The sequence below is a fragment of the Terrapene carolina genome, unplaced genomic scaffold, assembly GCF_002925995.2.
Source record: "Terrapene carolina triunguis isolate 2854851 unplaced genomic scaffold, T_m_triunguis-2.0 Scaffold278, whole genome shotgun sequence".
Lineage (NCBI taxonomy): Eukaryota > Metazoa > Chordata > Testudines > Emydidae > Terrapene > Terrapene triunguis.
Window position 1 is genome coordinate 115,202 of NW_020664629.1, and position 17,828 is coordinate 133,029.

Consider the following 17,828-nt stretch of genomic DNA (forward strand, 5'->3'; position numbering starts at 1 on the left):
CACGGCTCTGGCTGCATCTTCCCTGCCTCTCCCCCGCCCCCCCCCCCATTCCTCCCCCTCCGTCCCCCCACCCGCCCCCCCGCCCCCCCGCCCCCCCCGCCCCCCAGCCGTCCCCCCCCCCCCCCCCCCCGGGTCACCAGCTGTCCCGATTTTATGGGGCAGTCCCAGTATTCGGGGCTTTGTCTCCTATCGGCGCCTGTCCCCCCCGTCCCTCCCCCACTGCTCACACTTGCCGTCTGGTCGCCCTGCCCACGGCTCCTGCTGATTTTCCCGCCCAGCGCTGCAGCCCCTGGTGTAGCTGTTCTCTGCCTGCTGCTGCCAACTTCACTTTCTGTGGCCCCAAGGGGCTGGCTCCTCCCTGGAGTTTCCTTCTCCCTCCAGCCCACAGGGCTGGGGAAGGGGGGTGCTGCATGGTCTGAGTGCCCCTGGAGGTCACCCCTGCACAGTTCTGGTCTAGGGGGTGCTGGGGAAGGGGTGCTCCCAGCAGAGCTCCTAGTGCAGACCTGGGGCCTACGCCTTGGTGGCTGCTGGGCTCAGTCAGGGCCCTGTGCTGCTCCCCCCTCAGTGAGTGGCCTCTCTGAGCTCGGGTGCAGCGGCCCAGACCAGGGCAGGGAGGTGGCTGCTGTGCTGGGAGGGTGTTTCAGTTCTCTCCTCTCCGTGTGGGGTGGGAGCCCAGGGCGTCCCTGCGGGCAGAGGGCAGGGCAGGGTGGGGACGCTGGGGGCTGATGACTCAACTCCCCAGCCAGGGGCTGACGGCGTCTTTTCTCTGTTCTGCAGATTCGTTTGTGAACAGCCAGGAATGGACCCTGAGCCGCTCGGTGCCTGAGCTCAAAGTGGTGAGTGCTTGGCCCAGCCTGCTCTGCCTGCAGAGCCCCTTGGAGGGCCTGTGGCTGGGGCCTGGGCCTGCTTGTGAGCGGTGGGAGTGAGACCCCCCTGCTCTGCGGAAGGTGGGGCAGGGCTGCCGTGTGCATATCCCCTTGGATGGTGTTGGGTGCAGGGGCTGGGTGCTCTGGACCCCTGGGAATGAAGTCAGACGGGGCCCTCTGTCAGCGTGACTCCCCTGGGACGTGCTCTCACCAGGGCAAGCCCCCTCCTCCTGGGTCTGACCTCGGAGCATTCAGCCCCTGTTCACACCGTGAGCATCCCGCAGCGAGTAGGGGACACCCGGGGAAGCCTCACACGCCCCCAAAGGGCCCTGCCCCCCACTCCGCAGCCGGCAGTGACTCCCGGCCAGCGTGGGACAGACGGGTTATTAGTCACCAGGAGCCTAGCATAGAGCAGAGCTTGTGAGCACAGGGAGCAGGAACATTCAGCCAAGTCCATCTTGGGGGGATCCAGAGCCCTGGGCTCTCCCCCCTGAGTCCCAAACCAGGAGACTGACTCGCTTCCAGCCACCCAGCCTCAGGCACACCCAGCTGCCGCTACTCCGGCCTTTGTGTCTTTCCTGGGCAAACTGGTCACCTGGTCTCCACCTCTCGCTTCGTTCGCCAACTCGTGGCAGGGGGTCCGGCCATCAGTTGCCAGGATACAGTGTCGACCCCGGCCTTCTCTGGCAGTCACACCTGCCCTCTAGGGGTCTCTGATCACACACCCTTATCCCACCACCTAGAGACTTGTGCAACACACAAGGGAAACTGAGGCACACAAGGGAAACTGAGGCATCTGTTCATACAGAACATTAAGAAAACTCATTTTGTCACAGACAGGAAAGGCTGCTGGGCTGGGGTTGGGTCCTTAGACGTGAAAGCCCCAGGGACCGTCCTGCCCATCCCATCCAGCCTCCTGCAGAGCCCAGGGCAGGGACCCTCGCCCAGGGACTCCAGCCCAGCCCATCTGGCAAAGCTAGAGCAGGTGTGTTAGAGAGACACCCGGTCTGGATTCACCCTGCGTGATGGAGTCTCTGCCCCCCTCCCCCCTGGTCAGCTGTTCCATTGTTTGTCTCCATTCAGCCCCCATCTGTTCCTGGTGTCCTGTTACGGGGTGATAGGTGCTGCTCCCGCAGTGCCTGGGGGAACCAAGCTCCTCTCCCCTCCCCTCTGCCTTACTGTCCCCCCCGTGCAGCCTCGCACTGTTCAGGGCACTCGTGTGTGTGGCCCTGGGCATGGCAGCAGTGTCGAGGTACCTGGATTTCCCTCCCGCTGACGGTGTGTCTCCCACCTGGCCTTAGGATTCGGGACCTGGCTGGGAGTCGGGGGACCCAGATTCAATTCTGGGCTATGCCACAGACTCTCTGTGTGACCTTGGGCAGTTCCCTTTGTCCCTGTGAGCCTGAGCCCCATCCGTGCGAGCCTTTGCCGTGCAGTTCGCTGGGTGTGCAGCATGGCCAGGCTGTGCTCAGAACGGGGGCCAGCTCTCCCTGTGCGTCGCACCGGCAAAGAGCTCCTGGCATGGCTAGGTCCTGCCCAGTCTCCCACGGGCCCTCAGTGGGTGCCCTCTCGCCAGCACCCCACCTGGCTGGCGCTGGGTCTGACAGCGGCACCTCAGCATGCCCGGGACTTGTTCTCTATCTGCACAGAACTTCAGGGATTTTAAGTCTGGAAAACCCGGCCTGGAGTGAGAGACTGGAGAAGCTCATTCTGCATAGCTTAGCAAAGAGACGGTTCACAGCCCAGAAGTGCCTAAGCGGGGCGGAGATTTGATCTCCCAGACGAAGGCAGAACAAGAGCCAGTGGCTGGAAGTTGATGTCGGCAAAGTTCAAACTGGAAATAAGCAAATTTTTTCCCAGCAAGGATAACGCCCCATTGGAACAGCTGGCCTGGGCATGGGATGGGTGTGACGGGTTCTCCCCTGGGGCGCCACGTGGAACTGGGGTACCGCTGAGCCCCCTGACCCACCAGCCTGGGCTCTCTCTCACACTGTACTGCTGTGACAAGCTACAAAGCCCTCTCCAGCCTGCATGTTCACCAGCACACACACAGGTAGGGACACACGCAGCTGCAGTTACATACAGGCTCTCTGACCAGCCCCTGCATAGGAAGGCTACAGTTAAGGCAACTCCCAGCTCCCCAGGCATGCACCCCTTCTGGAATATAAACCCAGAATTATACCATCTTGCGCTGCACAGGGAACTGTACAGTGCACCCTCCCTCAATGTGGAGAGGAATATGCAACAGCCTTTGCCCCTGAGTTATGATTCCCACACACTGGTTTAGATGAAGCAAAAACAAGTTTTATTAAGTACAAAAGATAGATTTTAAGTGAGTATAAGGGATAGCAAACAGATCAAAGCAGATCACCCAGCAAATAAACAAAAAACGCAAACTAAGCTTAATATGCTAGATAGATTGGATATGAATAGCAGATTCTCACCCTAAGAGATGATACAGGCAGGCTGCAGATTCTTAGGGGGCAAACTGCACTTGCTCACAGCTTGGAATCCCCAGTTGTCCCAATCCCTCTCGCCTGGGTCCAGCACTTCCCAAGATGGAGTGTAGAGACGTGGTCTCATCACATGTCCTTGTAGAGTCATAGCAATCATCCTCCTTCTGGCACCTGGGGAGGAGGAGAAAATGGCACACAGGGCAGCCCAGCCGTGTGCCCCTTGTGGATGGGCAGTCGTGGTGTGGTCGGCGTTCCTCACGGGGTTAACCCTCACCCAGCCACACGCTGCATGGCGGTGTCACACCCCGTCACACAAGGTTACCCTGAGCCAGATTGATCAGGTTGTCCATTTTTCCAAGTGTCAGGCCCGCTTGGGCTCAGAGTGGTGGGGAGAGCCGATGTGGTGCAGCACCTGGATGCTGTCTCCTACCATGCTGTATTTATCTGGCCACACACAAAACTGTCAGAAAAGAATGGGACCAGGTTACAAAGTTGAGCACTCAGGAGTCTGGAAATGCCAGAAATGAGCCTTCCCTCGTCCCTGGGGTGTCTACTCTGGCACTGGGTTTGTCTGGGTGAGTTTCCCACAGGACCATGCCTTGTTCAGTGCACGGGTTTCCTAGCTACGGAGATGGAATTTCCTAGCGTTTTTTTTGAAAACAGAAAAATGGAGGGAAAAATTCATTTATATACAACTGTGAGCGTCTTTGCCTCAGTCACCAGCAGGGTTTGAACTCAGAACTTCTGGGTGCAGGGCAAACCTCTATCACTTGTGCTAACAGAGGAACTACATTAGCTAGCAGCAGTGGTAGGTTATATCCTCTGTGAAGCAGCCACTAGAGGCAGATGCAAAACACACTGGGTTATTTATACATGAGTAGCCCCACTTTACAGACAGCTTGGCCAAGGCCAAAGATATGCAGGTTCTTTCTGCGAGGCAGCGTGGCTAAGGATCCGATTCTGTCACAGAGGTCACGGATTCTCTGACTTTAATAGACCTTCATGACTTCTTCGGTTTCAGCCGGCCACAGCGGCGCTGGAGCAACTGTCAGCCCCTGCCCAGGAGTAGCAGCCCAGGGCAGGCGCAGCGGCTGGGCTGGGTCAGCCCCTGCCGCAGGTGCAGCCCCTGGGGCCGAAGCAGCAACGGGCTGGGTCAGCCCCCATCACAGGAGCAGTGGCTGGGGCAGAAGCAGCGGCCAGCGGTCAGCCCCCGGCGGGGCTCTGACTTTTAGTCCCCCCGACCCCAGGGTATTTTTAGTAAAGGTCAAGGACACATCACCGGCTTCCGTGAATTTTTGTTTGTTGCCCACGACCTGTCCGTGACTTTTACTAACAGCACTCATGGCAAAATCTTAACCTCAAGCAGAGCTAAGCGGCTGAGACTTGGGTCTGCTCCGTTACCCACTGTTACGCTCCCGGCTCTGCAAAGTTACAGGCTGATACTGGCCTGCTTCCCAGTGTGGGGCAACGAGGCCTTGGTCAGAGGAAGGGACGTGCACCCAGGAACAGCCTCAGGAGAAGAGGTGCGGTAAGAACTCTCCTTCTCCCGGCTCCTGGCCAAGTGCCGCTTTCCGTAGGCCGGGGGATTGTGATGAGGGAGAGCAGCAGGTGAAGGATCCATGTTGTCTTTGTGCGGGGCGCTCAGTGGGGCTGGAGGAGCGTGCTCAGTGCAGAAAAGGAAGGCTCAAGCCAGCACCCAGCTGCACAGGACATGTCAATTGGGGATTGACTACTCTACAGGTTAGAACTTGGCCACCTCTGACCAGGTTTTCCCAGACAGCGGAAGGTGCCTCCCTGACCCCCGGACTATCCTCGTGCCAACTTTCCAGTACCTGCTGCACCCCCCCCGGCACCAGAGCTCTCCAGAGAAATGGTTTTTACCTGTTGGCGCCTGAGCTGGCTCTCCAAAAGAGCAGCATGTTCTTGTGGCGACGCCCTGAATGAGCCAGCCAGAAGCAGGCACCGACTTGGCAAATCTCAGCCCAGGCAGCTCAAGTTTGGCAAAGTCATTAGCAACGGGAAACAGGCTTATAATGGGTCGTGTCAGGCAACCGTAACTCCAGGCAGCGCAGCCAGCCCCGCTTGTAAACGTGTGCTCTGCTGCTGGCGGAGAAAGGGCAGATCTTACACCCCCTTGCTGGGATCCCAGGGAGCAGCTGTGGCCAGGCCCACAGCCAGACGCTTTCTCTCTTTCTCTGCATCAGGAGCCGTGTGACTGGTCGTGTGGCCCGTGGGAGGTTGGTGTAGGCTGGGAGAAGGGTCTCCTCCCCTGTGGGGCAGGCAGGGACTTGATAGCACAAGCGTCCATCGAAGCAACGGGAGATCTGGGGGCTGTGGAGGGGTGGCTGCCCACTTACCTTCAGCCACCCTCCCTTGAGCCAGCAGGGCTCCGGCATCTGCTCTCCGCTCCCATCCAGTGCCAGGTCGCGCAGTGCTCCGCCTGGCGAACCCCGGAATGCCACTGGATGGCAAGCTGGGGTGTGCAGTGGCTGGGCCCTCTCAGGGGGGCCCTGCTGCCCGAGCAGTAAGCGTGTGTGTCACCCCCACTGGCCTGGCCAGTGCTGGCCCCGTGTCGATGGGCCAGGCCCTCTAGTGATATTAGCGCGGAGGGGGCAGGGCGCTTTCACGCACCTTTGTGTTGCAGGGCATCGTGGGGAACCTGTCCAGCGGCAAGTCAGCCTTGGTGCATCGCTACCTGACTGGCACGTACGTGCAGGAGGAGTCCCCAGAAGGTAAGGGCCTGTCCCCATGCTGAGCTCTGGGCTCTGACTCCTAGTCCCTGGCTCAGGAGGTGACCCCCCAGCTAGACTTCTCTCTGGGCAGAGCCAGCCTCACAGCTGCCCCCAGGCGTCTGCCCACCCGGGTGTGTCCCTGGAGGTGTGCACCCTCCATTCACCCCCCGCCCCCGGCTCAGTGCGCTGCTTTGCCTTGTCCCCAGGTGGCCGGTTTAAGAAGGAGATCGTAGTGGATGGTCAGAGTTACCTGTTGCTGATTCGAGATGAAGGGGGCCCCCCCGAGCTCCAGGTAAGAGCCCCCCTCTCCCCCGCACGAATCCTGGCCCTTGAGAGCCCTGTGCAAGGAGCAGAGAGCTATGGGGAAGGAGAGGAGGCCGCTGGCCTGGCCGTCAGTCCGGGAAGAGGCCCTGTCCTGGAGGCGTCAGGGGGTTTGGATCTCACAACAGGGTTGGATGGGAGACCAGGAAACGCTTAAAAGCTGCAGGGAGCGGGGTGGGGCGCAGCAGGGGGGCTGGGCTGCAGGGAGCGGGGTGGGGCTCAGCAGGGGGGCTGGGCTGCAGAGAGTGAGGCGGGGGCTCATTGGGGCAGGGGCTCGGTGGGGCAGGTGCAGGGCTGCATGGGGCAGGGCGGAGGCTCAGTGGGGCAGGGGCTCAATGGGGCAGGCACGGGTGCAGGGATCGGGGCAGGGGCTCGGTGGGGCAGGCGCAGGGCTGCAGAGAGTGGGGCGAGGGCTCAGTGGGGTAGGTGCAGGGATTGGGGCAGGCGCTGGGGTGGGGGCTCAGTGGGGCAGGCGCTGGGCTGATGGTCGGTGTCTCCCCCAGTTTGCCGCCTGGGTGGACGCCGTGGTGTTTGTCTTCAGCCTGGAGGACGAGATCAGCTTCCAGACGGTGTATAACTACTACCTGCGGCTCTGCAGCTACCGCAGCACGGCCGAGGTGCCCATGGTCCTGGTGGGGACGCAAGGTGAGAGGGACCCAGGGCGAGCGCTGCCGAGACACCCCGGGGTGCCAGGGCTGGCCCTGCCTGTAAGGGGCTCACAGGGACTCCGTGTGGGGCCTGGGCTTTCACTTCTGGGGGGGGCCAGTCGCTCCCCCCACCCAGCCTGTCCTGCACTGGGGCGGCAAGCCCCACCGGGAACATCAAACACCATGCCACATGGTACCAGCTGCTGCCTCTCCCTCCCTCCCAGGCACCCTGAGGTGTCCGGCACCTCCCCCACCCCCGCTCTGGGCCATGCTGAGGCGTCCGGCACCTCCCCCCATCCCAGCTCTGGGCCCCCCTGAGGTGTCCTGGCACCCCCCGCAGGAGGTTGGAGTCGGGCAGAGGGTGGAGAGGGGGTCTTAGGGGCTCACCAAGGATCTCAGCCCAAGCGGGCCCGCATGGCCCAGCAAGGCCGGGGTGATAGGCGGATGAATCTCTCGGGGCCCTGGGCAGAGACTGAAGGTGCAGGGAAACTTCTCCAGGTCCTGCCAGTGCCAGGTGCAGAGGAGGAGATGGGTTGGGCAGACCTGCCCAGCCTAGCACAGTGGGCTCGGGGGAAGGTGACTGGGTGCATGGGGGCTCCCGTGGGCGGGGCTGGCCAGGGGATTTGAGCCGGGAGGAGCTTTCCCTTCGGTCAGAACCGGGGGCACAAGGCAGAAGCCGGCCGTTCTGCAGCAGAAGGGGGTGAACGAGGCGCCTGGGGCACGTCCGCGCTAGGCTGCAGCTGGCAGCCAGCGTCTCAGGCTGCGGCTCGTGCTCTCAAGCCTTGGTGGTAGCGACGCCTCTCAGACTGCAAAGGCCTAGAGCTGGCGTTAGCGTTACTGCCTCTGCCTCACGCAGGATGGTCCATGCGGCCACGAGGCCAAGTCCTGCCTTGCAGGGGTCCCACACATTAGCCAACACACACGCAGGGCAGGGGGTGGAGGCGGGAGGGGGTGGGGGACTTCGGCATGGACAGCCAGAGCTCCAGGACTTCTGAAACCTTGATGTGTGCCTGTGATTGTAGACAGAAGGGCGGGGCGGGTGGGGAGTGGGATTGCCAGGGGCCGGGGAGGTTGTTCTGGGCATGGGAGTGGCAGTGGTGGTGCTGTAGCCAGAGCTCCAGTGCTTGTGGGGAGTCGAGAAATTCCTAGGGTTAGGGTACAAGGAATTAAAGCTAGCGGAGAATCGTCAGTGGTGTCTGCAGGGTGGGGACGGTACCTTCCCGACCCAAGTCCTCGAACCCCCGGCGTGGGTTGTGGAACTGGGGGATCTGGAGGCAGGGGTGGTGGGGAGGACGAGGGCTGTCCGGTTTCCAGTAACGTGCTGTGGAACCCGCCTATCTGAGCCCGGGACAGACGGGGCCTGGGCTTTGGAGCTGGTTATCCCAGCCCTGGATGGGGCTGGAAGGACCCCGGGAATGTGCTGTGGGACCCTGGTATCTTGGGGGGCTCCAGGGTGGGATGGGGGTGTGGAAACCTGTTTTCTAACTCTTCCTCTCTTTGGTTTCCAGACGCTATCAGTGCCACCAATCCCCGTGTCATCGATGACTCTCGGGCCCGCAAACTCTCCAACGATTTGAAGCGCTGCACGTACTACGAGACCTGTGCCACCTACGGCCTGAACGTCGAGAGAGTCTTCCAGGATGGTAACTGCAGCGCTGCGCCCGCCCCTGCCCCCTCGCTCTCCCGCAGATACGGTGCTCTGGCACCTGCAGCCCCCGATACCTGCGACTGGCTCGCTGGAGTGCTTGTCTCTCCCAGGGGGCCTGTGTGAGCCAAAGGGATTGCGAGGCCGGAGAAATGGGCGATTGCAAATGTACTGGGAGGCAGAGGAAATCCAGCTGAACCCTTTGTATCTAGACGTGCTGTGGGGAGGGGAGCAGCCGAACTGCTGGCCGGAGCAGCTGCCCCGAGCATGGGAACAGAGCACAGGAACAGCTGGGGTAGAAACGCTGCTGCTGTCGCTTGCACGGAGCAGGGGGCTCCAGGGGCTTGCAGCCGGAGCCTTCCTTGGGAGAGACGCTGCAAAGGCAGCTCTCGCTTCCCACCCCGTCTCTCGAGGGCGAGCTTGGCAGGGGCTGTGTGGCCGGATGGATTGGAGCTGCGTGCAGGGGAATGGGAGGAGGAGGAGAACTGTGCCACAGAGGAAGGGGCTGCAGGCCTAGAGGGTGGCATGGAAGGAGGTTTGGAAAGGACAGTGCACTGCTGACATGGGAGAGGCTGGTTGGAGCAAGGGGCAGCTGGAGTGGAAGTGCAAGGAACACAAGGGTGCAATGCAATCCACTGCGGCCGGGCTTGAGTTCTTCCTCTCTTGGTCCTAGAAGAGGGAAGTGTGGTCTAGTGGGCAGGGCCCCGGTTGATGCTGCCACTGACTGTGGGTGTGTCCTTCCCCTTTTGTAAGCTAGTCCTGCTCCCCCTCTGCAAAGCCTCTTGGGCTGCAGGGAAAGGGCTATCCAAGAGCTGAGGGTTAGGGGATTCACCTTCTGAAGGAAGAGAAGGAAGTGTAGCAGTGATAATCCTGGTATTGAATCGTGTGCCTTTGGGAGGCTGGCAGGGAATACGTGGTCTCGACAGGCCGGGTGTGCAGGGAGTGGAGGAGCCAGATTTTCTTGGCTTTAGATTGCAATAAAGTGTTCGGTGCTTTCGGACCTCCTGGGGGTTGCTGACATCCCCCTCCCCCCACTGCCCCGCTGGGAAACACTGCTCCTGGCCTAATGACTTCCTACTGAGGGGCCATCCCAGGTAAGTGGGATGGGCTGACCCAGAGAGAGCATGATATGGCCACAGATAAACCAGGAGGGGGTGGCAGAAGTGATGGCTCTAAAATAGTGGGGATCCAGAGCTGCTATCGAGAGGAGGTCTGGACAGTTAGGATGTAGTGGAGACCTGGATGAAACATGGATAAAGGATCGTCTGACGAGACACAGGGCAGTGGGCCTGGGCAGTGTGTGTTCTGGGAGATTATGGGAACTAGCGAACGGAATGTACCAGACACCGCCAATTCGTGCACTTGCGAGGGACTCACCAGTGTGCCCCGCAGCTTCAGCTCTGGGTGAAGTGTCTGTGATAGCTGGCACCTGCCTGTATGTCTCACCCGCTCTCTAGAACAGCTGTGAGCCCCTGGAGTGTGAGCAGCGTGGAGGGGCTTGCAGGGGGGAGCTGCCCGGACAAACTAGGTTGTTTCTGGACAGGATCCAGAGGGAAGCAGGTTCCTGGGAAGTGTCTGGTACTAGGTGTCACTAAATCTGACTTGGAAATTCATTGAAATCAGCTGGGGGACGACCCTCTGCCTTGGGCCGGGGCTGGCTGCAGGGCAGTTCGGCAGATACCGATCCCCAGCAAAGGGGTGAGCTGAAGAAGGTGTCCAGTGTGGGCCCAGACACTGATGCCCTTTGGGCAAGTTACTTCACCTCTCAGCCTGTGAAGGGGGCCCATGACCCTAAGCTCCCTCCTGGGGCTGTGAGGACGTGGGGGCAGAGTTGGCAAAGGGCCGGGGCTGGTTTTCAGTAATGACCTGGAAGGAGGCTGCGAGGTGTTGGTCAGCCGGGAGGAGCAGCGAACGCAGCCAAGCCAGGGAAGTGATCCAGAGGCGGTGAGAGGCCTTGGAAGGAAATGGCAGAACGGGGGGTGAGGGGGCTGGATTGTAGCGAAGGTCGGGGCTCCTGGTGCTTCAGCCCTGATGCAGGCTAACCCTGCTGAGAGCGGCTGTCACTCAGTGCCAACGAATGCCTGGGCATCACCTCACTAGGGCTCCCAGCGTGGAGCTGAGCTGGTGACAGCAGCGCCAGGGGAGCTGAGCCAGAACAAATGCAGTGATGCCCCAGGGACACATGACTGTGAGCCGGGAGCGAGTGGGGCAGACAGCAGAGGAGCTGGCCTGGTGAAGCGTTACCGACACTAGAGAGGTGACACTAACCACTGTGTGCTCGCACTAGCATTCCCGGAGCACACTTGTCCACACACGTTGCACAGCGAGATCACCCCCCCGGGAGTTAGATTTGCTTCCCCTTCCACCAGTGCAGGGCCAGGATGGAAGGGGATCCCTGGACTAATAGCCCTGGGGTGCAAACTGTCCTCCCACTACCATCCCGTGGTGCACTGGCCAGGCCTACTAGCTCCAGTAGTAGCCAATGTCTGCTAGGGATAAAGAAGTTCAGATCAGCAGGCCCAGATAACATGCACCCAGCAGTCCTACCACAGCTGGCTGAGGAGATCTCTGGCCCACGGTTGATAGTTTTTAATAAATCTTGGAATCCTGGGGACACTCCAGGAGACTGGAGGAGTATCACTGTTGTGCCAATATTCAGAAAGGCAAGAGGGATGAGATGGGCCCATTAGCCTGGCACCCGTCCTGGGGAAAGTGAGACAGGATTCAGTGGATAAATTGAAGGACGGGAATATCATTAATGCCAGTCGAGATGGGTGTATGGAAAATAGGTCTTCTCAAACACAGCTGGTGTCATGCTAGGAGGAGATTCCAGGTTTGCTTGATAAAGGTGATTGTGTATGTACTAGACTTGGAGATTGCAAGGCGTCTGACGTAAAGCTTTGCCTCCACATACAGAGCTGCCCTGGTGCAGCTCCGCCCGTCGCGCTTCGTGAAGATGCTCCTACGCCGACGGGCGAGGGAGCGTCTCCTGTTGGCGTAGGTATCCCGCCTCCCCGAGAGGCGGTAGCTAGGTTGGCAGGAGAAGCTCTCCCATCGACAGAGCGATAAGTGCCCTGTGATGTAGCTATACCGGCATAAGCATGTAGTGTAGACCAGGGCTTAGGGCTTGTCCACACGGAGGCTGTAGTGTAGACATAGCCTATGTTGGCATCACTGATGTCACTCGGGTGTGAATAAACCACCCCCTGAGCGACATGAGTTACACCAACAGGCGCGCTGGTGTGCACAGCGCTATGTCAGCACGAGCTTCTCCCCCACACAGCTTCTGCCGCTCGCGGAGGTGGTTTTGTTATAGTGACAGGAGAGCTCTCTCCCGTCGGCATCGCGTGTTTTCACCCGCTGCGCTGCTGCAGCGCTGTACGTGTAGACATGCCCTTAGTGCGCGGCAAGCTGGGATGTAAACCTAGAGCAGCCTGGCCTGCCGCACAGCGCACTATCGTTCCTAGTGCTCACACAGCAGTAGGTCAGAGCACACTACAGCACCATTAGTGCACGGCAGCAAGGCCTGCTTGGCCAGTGAGTGTGCATCAGGCTAGTGTGCTTTAGAGTTACACCCCGGCCTGCCGCACACCACGTCTCCATGTGGAGCCGCCCCTGGTACCACGTATTGATTTAGATGGACTATGTGGCCCGAACATAAGAATGGCCCTACTGGGTCAGACCAAAGATCCATCCAGCCCAGTGTCCTGTCTTCCGACAGTGGCCAATGCCAGGTGCCCCAGAGGGAATGAACAGAACAGGGAATCATCCAGTGATCCATCCCCTGTCGCCCATTCCCAGCTTCGGGCAAACAGAGGCTAGGGACACGGATGTAAGGTGTAAGCATGGCCCAGTCGCTGTCCAACATTAAACAGTTTTAAACAAGGTTTGAGGTTTGGTATCCAGAGACCGCAGCCTGCTTAGCACCGTGGCAAACACTCCACTAAACACGCTTGTTAACCTTTATTAAAGCCACGGAGAAGAAGGAGTAACAGTTACAGCACTTGAAAGGCTAAGTATTGAATCAGGCTCTCATTTTAACAACATTCCTTCTCCCTTTCCCTTTAGCTGGGCAGAGATTTTAGAAGGAACCCACTTGTTTGGCCGTCACTGAGACGGTATCACAGATGGTAATAACGGAACACAGACATAATTAGCTGGATGAGCTGGAGCGGTTGTTGTTGCTAAAGTCTGATCCCATTTCCTAGAAGACAAAACAAGCCAAACACACACGAACGGGGAGAGAAAAGAAAACGGAGGAAATGCAGCTTCTGTGTTAGCTGTCGACTTTCACTTGCCCTCTCCCGCTGCTGGAGAAACAGGGGCCAGCGCTTGGCTGGTCAGCCACTCCGAGGCCTTGCAAACTTGTACCAGCAACAGGCTGTCAGGCTTTTAGATGCCTCTTTCAGGTCTCAGGCTTACGGCCGTGTTGCGAAATACCCCATTTTGGCCGGCTAAGCCGGGCTCCGGTTAGACAGAAGGAAAAAGGAGAGGGCTAGGAAAGAGAAGGAGTGAGGCTGGGAAGGGGAAGGACACGTGTGTGTGTGTGTGGGGGAGAGAGCCAAAGTCTCACACCGCAGGTGGCATTCGGGAATAGCTGGCGCTGGAGTCATCCGGCTCCCTCTCTGTGGCCCAGTGCGGCCAGCGCACCTCTCAGGATTAGGACGAAGAAGGTCCGGGGTCCCAGCAGGGGGTGGGGGAGGCAGTCATGAGGGTGAAGCGTGCTTATTGTGACATTTTATGAACTTTCAGTCACTTCTTACAGTTGAATTTACAATGAGGATTAATTTCTAGGCCCAGTCATTACAGCCCACTGCGCGACATTCTGATTAAAATATCAGCACGATCCAGTATCAATGAAGCGCGCATCAGATGGATTAAGAGCTGGCTGACATCTTAAAATGTAGTTATCAGTAGAGAGTCACCACTGAATGGCGGGGTCCACAGGGATTGGTTCTTGGCCCAATGCTAGTCAACATTTTCATCAGCGACCTGGAAGTCCATAGAAAATTACTGCTGATAAAATTTGTGGACGACATGAAGATTGGTGTCGGAGGAGATCAGACTAGTTGATGATGAGGTCTCTTGTGGACTTTGTCTGTGAGTTTCCAGTGTGATGCTAAGGCAAAAGCGTTAGTGTGATCTTTGTATGTATAAATGGGAATAGGAGTAGGGAAGTGATGTTACCTCTGTGCAGAGTTGGTGAGACCGATCCTGAACACTGCGGCCAGTTCTGGTGTCTACATTTTTAAAAGGATGTTGAAAAGCTGGAGAGGGTTCAGAAAAGAGAGAGAAATGATTCACGGGCTGGAGAAAATGCCTGGCAGGGAGAGGCTCCAGGAGCTCGATTTGCGTAGCTTCTCACAAAGAGGACTGAGCGGTGACATGACTACAGTGTACACGTACCTGGGCACTAGAGGGCTCTGTACTCTAGTGGAGACAGGCAGAACGCTGGCTGGCAGCTGACACCTGACACATTCAAACTAGAAATGAGGTGCACATTTTTAACAGTGTGATTAACCACTGAAACAAATTCCCCAGGGAAGCGGTGAGTTCTCCATTTCCGGATGTCTCTAGATCCAGACTAGGGGCCTTTCTGGAAGATGCTTTATCTAAGCGCCAGTGACTGGGTTCAGTGCAGGGATCACTGGGTGAAACTGAATGATCCGTCAGACACTGGAGGTCAGATGATCTGATGGTCCCTTCTGAGATTAAACGTTATGAGTCTGTGACCTGTCTGGTCTGCTTCCTTCACTCTGCTGCGCAGGGATCAAGTTTTCTACAGCCTCCTCCATGTGCAATAGCACCGCAGGTGCCATGGAGCTCAATTTTTGTCACCCATTTTGCCAGTATCAACATCCTGAGTGATGATTATTCCCTTCTACTCCTGTTGCTGGCACGTCTCGGAGGCCTTCCTAGATGTGCAGGCAACGGGGAGATGGGCTGTGCTGAATTCACTCTGCTCCGCTCTGGGCTCTGGAGAGCTGTGGAGAAGGGAAGGGACGTCGGTTCTGGTTGTTAGGGTCGGGGTAGTGGGACCCCTCAGCTCTCTGAAGCTCTGGAATGAATTCTCAGTGTTCGTCTTTCTGCCAGTCTGAGATGCAGCAGGACAGCACAAAGGCTTCACACGCTGCTGCGGCCATAGACCAGGAATGAGGGGAGAGTGCTGGGTCTGTGAGTGCAGGGACAAGGGGTGCGGTTGAGATATTGCTGGGATGCCAGGATCTGTTCAGTGCGTCTCAGGATCCGGACACAGTAGCAGAGACAGTGACTAAGCCAGTTTGGCAGGAGGAGGAGCCCGCTAGCACAGGTAAGCAGCGTGTGCTCTGGGGCCCGATGCTGCTGGCTCGGGGAGAGTTTTGAATGAATGCTGCCTTTAGTGTTGTATAAAGGAGTGGTTACGATCTTGTCTGAGAGCACAGCAGTATGTCTCTCCCCATGTCCTACTAGTCCCTGCTCCCCACCCATCACTGCTCAGCCCCTCCCCACCTCACCCCATTCAGTTCTGGTTATCAACCCACTATCATAAGAACATAAGGCCTCCTGATTAGGATGGTGATAGTGACTGTGACTGTGAAATGCTCAGGGAGATTAGAGGGGCTATTAAAATAAAAGACTCAATAATAATAATGGGGGATTTCAGCTATCCCCATATTGACTGGGTACATGTCACCTCCGGACGGGATGCAGAGATAAAATTTCTTGACACCCTAAATGACTGCTTCTTGGAGCAGCTGGTCCTGGAACCCACCAGAGCAGAGGTAATTCTTGATTTAGTCCTAAGTGGAGCACAGGATCTGGTCCAAGAGGTGAATATAACTGAACTGCTTGGTAATAGTGACCATAATATAACTAAATGTAACATCCCTGTGGCGGGAAAACACCACAGCGGCCCAACACTGGAGCATTTAATTTCAGAAAGGGGAACTACACAAAAATGAGGAGGTTTGTTAAACAGAAATTAAAGTGTACAGCGCCAAAAGTGAAATCCCTGCAAGCTGCGTGGATATTTTTTAAAGACACCATAATAGAGGCTCAACCTCAATGTATCCCCCAAGTTAAAAAACATAGTAAGAGAACCAAAAAAGCACCACTGTGGCTAAACAGCAAAAGTAAAAGAGGCAGTGAGAGGCAAGAGGGCATCCTTTAAAAAGTGGAAATTAAATCCCAGTGAGGAAAATAGAAAGGAGCATAAACACTGGCAAACGAAATGTAAAAATACAATTAGGAAGGCCAAAAAAAAATTTGAGGCACAGTTAGCCAAAGACTCAGAAAGTAATAGCAAAAAATTTTTTAAGTACATCAGAAGCAGGAAGCCTGTTAAACAACCAGTGGGGCCACTGGGTGATCGAGGTGCTAAAGGAGCACTCAAGAACGATAAGGACATTGCAGAGAAACTAAATGAATTCTTTGCATTGGTCTTCACGGCTGAGGATGTGAGGGAGATTCCAAAACCTGAGCCATTCTTTTTAGGTGACAAATCTAAGGAACTGTCCCAGATTGAGGTGTCATTAGAGGAGGTTTTGCAACAAATTGATAAACTAAACAGTAATAAGTCACCAGGACCAGATGGTATCACCCAAGAGTTCTAAAGGAACTCAAATGTGAAATTGTTTAGTCTGCAGAAGAGAAGAGTGAGGGGGGATTTGATAGCTGCTTTCAACTACTTGAAGGAGGGTCCAAAGAGGATGGAGCTCGGCTGTTCTCAGTGGTGGCAGATGACAGAACAAGGAGTAATGGTCTCAAGTTGCAGTGGGGGAGGTTTAGGTTGGATATTAGGAAACACTATTTCACTAGGAGGGTGGTGAAGCACTGGAGTGGGTTCCCTAGGGAGGTGGTGGAATCTCCTTCCTTGGAGGTTTTTAAGGCCCGGCTTGACAAAGCCCTGGCTGGGATGATTTAGTTGGGAATTGGTCCTGCTCTGAGCAGGGGGTTGGACTAGATGACCTCCTGAGGTCCCTTCCAACCCTGATAGTCTATGGTTCTATGATTGTATGATTGCAGATAATTTAAATCAGCTTCTGTACCAAATGACTGGAGCATAGGAGCTGACTTCTGCTCGCGCCAGTGGATGCTCGACCCTCCTCTGCCCCCAGCCTCGTCCCGACTCCACCCCTTTCCCACCGCCTCCCGCCCCTTCCCCGCCCCCATTCCAACCCCTTCCCCAAAGTCCCTGCCCCAACTCTGCCCCCATTCCGACTCCTTCCCCAAATCCCCGCCCCGGCCCCACCTCCTCCCCCCTTCCTGGAGCTTGCTATGCCACCAAACAGCTGTTTGGCAGCGGCAAGCGCTGGGAGGTAGGTGGAGGACTGGGGACACGGCACGCTCAGGGGAGGAGGCGGAGGCAGAGGTGAGGTGGGACGAGGCGGGGAGGGGAGCTTGGCTGCCAGTGGGTGCAGAGCACCCGCTAATTTTTCCCTGTGGGTGCTCCAGCCCCGGAGCACCCACGGAGTCGGCGCCTATGGACTGGAGGATAGCTAACGTGATGCCAGTTTTTAAAAAGGGAAGTTCCATGTGTTGCCCTGTCCCCTCTAAACTGGCTTGGAGCTCTCTGCCTAACGATGCCTGCGTCTGTGTGGCTGTCGGAATGATGCCTCTCTCTGCGGAGGGACAGCGTCCGTTCTCAGTGCAAGGGGCTGCACCAAGGGGAGTCACCAAATGCCTGGGAGTGGCTCATGTCCATCTCGGGTGTCAAGATGTTCCCATCGCTAGACAATTGGCTAGTTTGTCCCTGTTCTCCTCAGGCATTCAGGGAATCATTCAAGGGGTTCCAGGCCCTCGGTCTCTGGATTCGAGACAAGTCTACTCTCTTGCCTGCCCAAAGAATCTCCTTTGTGGGGCCATCGAGGGCTCAGGCCAGGCCAAGGCATTTCTTCCAGGGATGTTTGCCAGTTACCCTTCTCCTGAGGCAGGATCCTCGGAGATCAGTGTGAGTCTGCCTGGGACTAAGGGACATTTGGTCTCGTCACACATACGTTGGCGTCGCTGCAAATGAGGCTGCAGGATTCACACTCAGTGCAGAGGACGAGGCAGTGCTCCCTGGCCCACCTCTTGGTGGGAGCTCCTGGGCGCTGGGCTGAAGGGAGTGCAGCTGAGTTCTCCGAGCCCCTCCGTGGGATGATCACCAAGGCTGTGGCTGGTTCCCCAGAGCGGACAGCTCG

At 57.4% G+C, this 17,828-nt stretch overlaps 1 protein-coding gene across 2 annotated transcripts in view; it reads left to right on the forward strand.

Moving 5' to 3' along the window:
* Positions 1 to 17,828, forward strand: part of LOC112120581 (arf-GAP with GTPase, ANK repeat and PH domain-containing protein 3) — a 79,601-nt gene that overhangs the window by 23,169 nt on the left and 38,604 nt on the right. For both annotated transcript variants that reach the window (XM_026657726.2, XM_026657727.1), the window contains exons 2-6: positions 778 to 836; positions 5,967 to 6,054; positions 6,261 to 6,346; positions 6,879 to 7,020; positions 8,531 to 8,665. In XM_026657726.2, the coding sequence (XP_026513511.1) occupies positions 778 to 836; positions 5,967 to 6,054; positions 6,261 to 6,346; positions 6,879 to 7,020; positions 8,531 to 8,665 (510 nt within the window). The remainder of the gene's footprint in view (positions 1 to 777; positions 837 to 5,966; positions 6,055 to 6,260; positions 6,347 to 6,878; positions 7,021 to 8,530; positions 8,666 to 17,828) is intronic.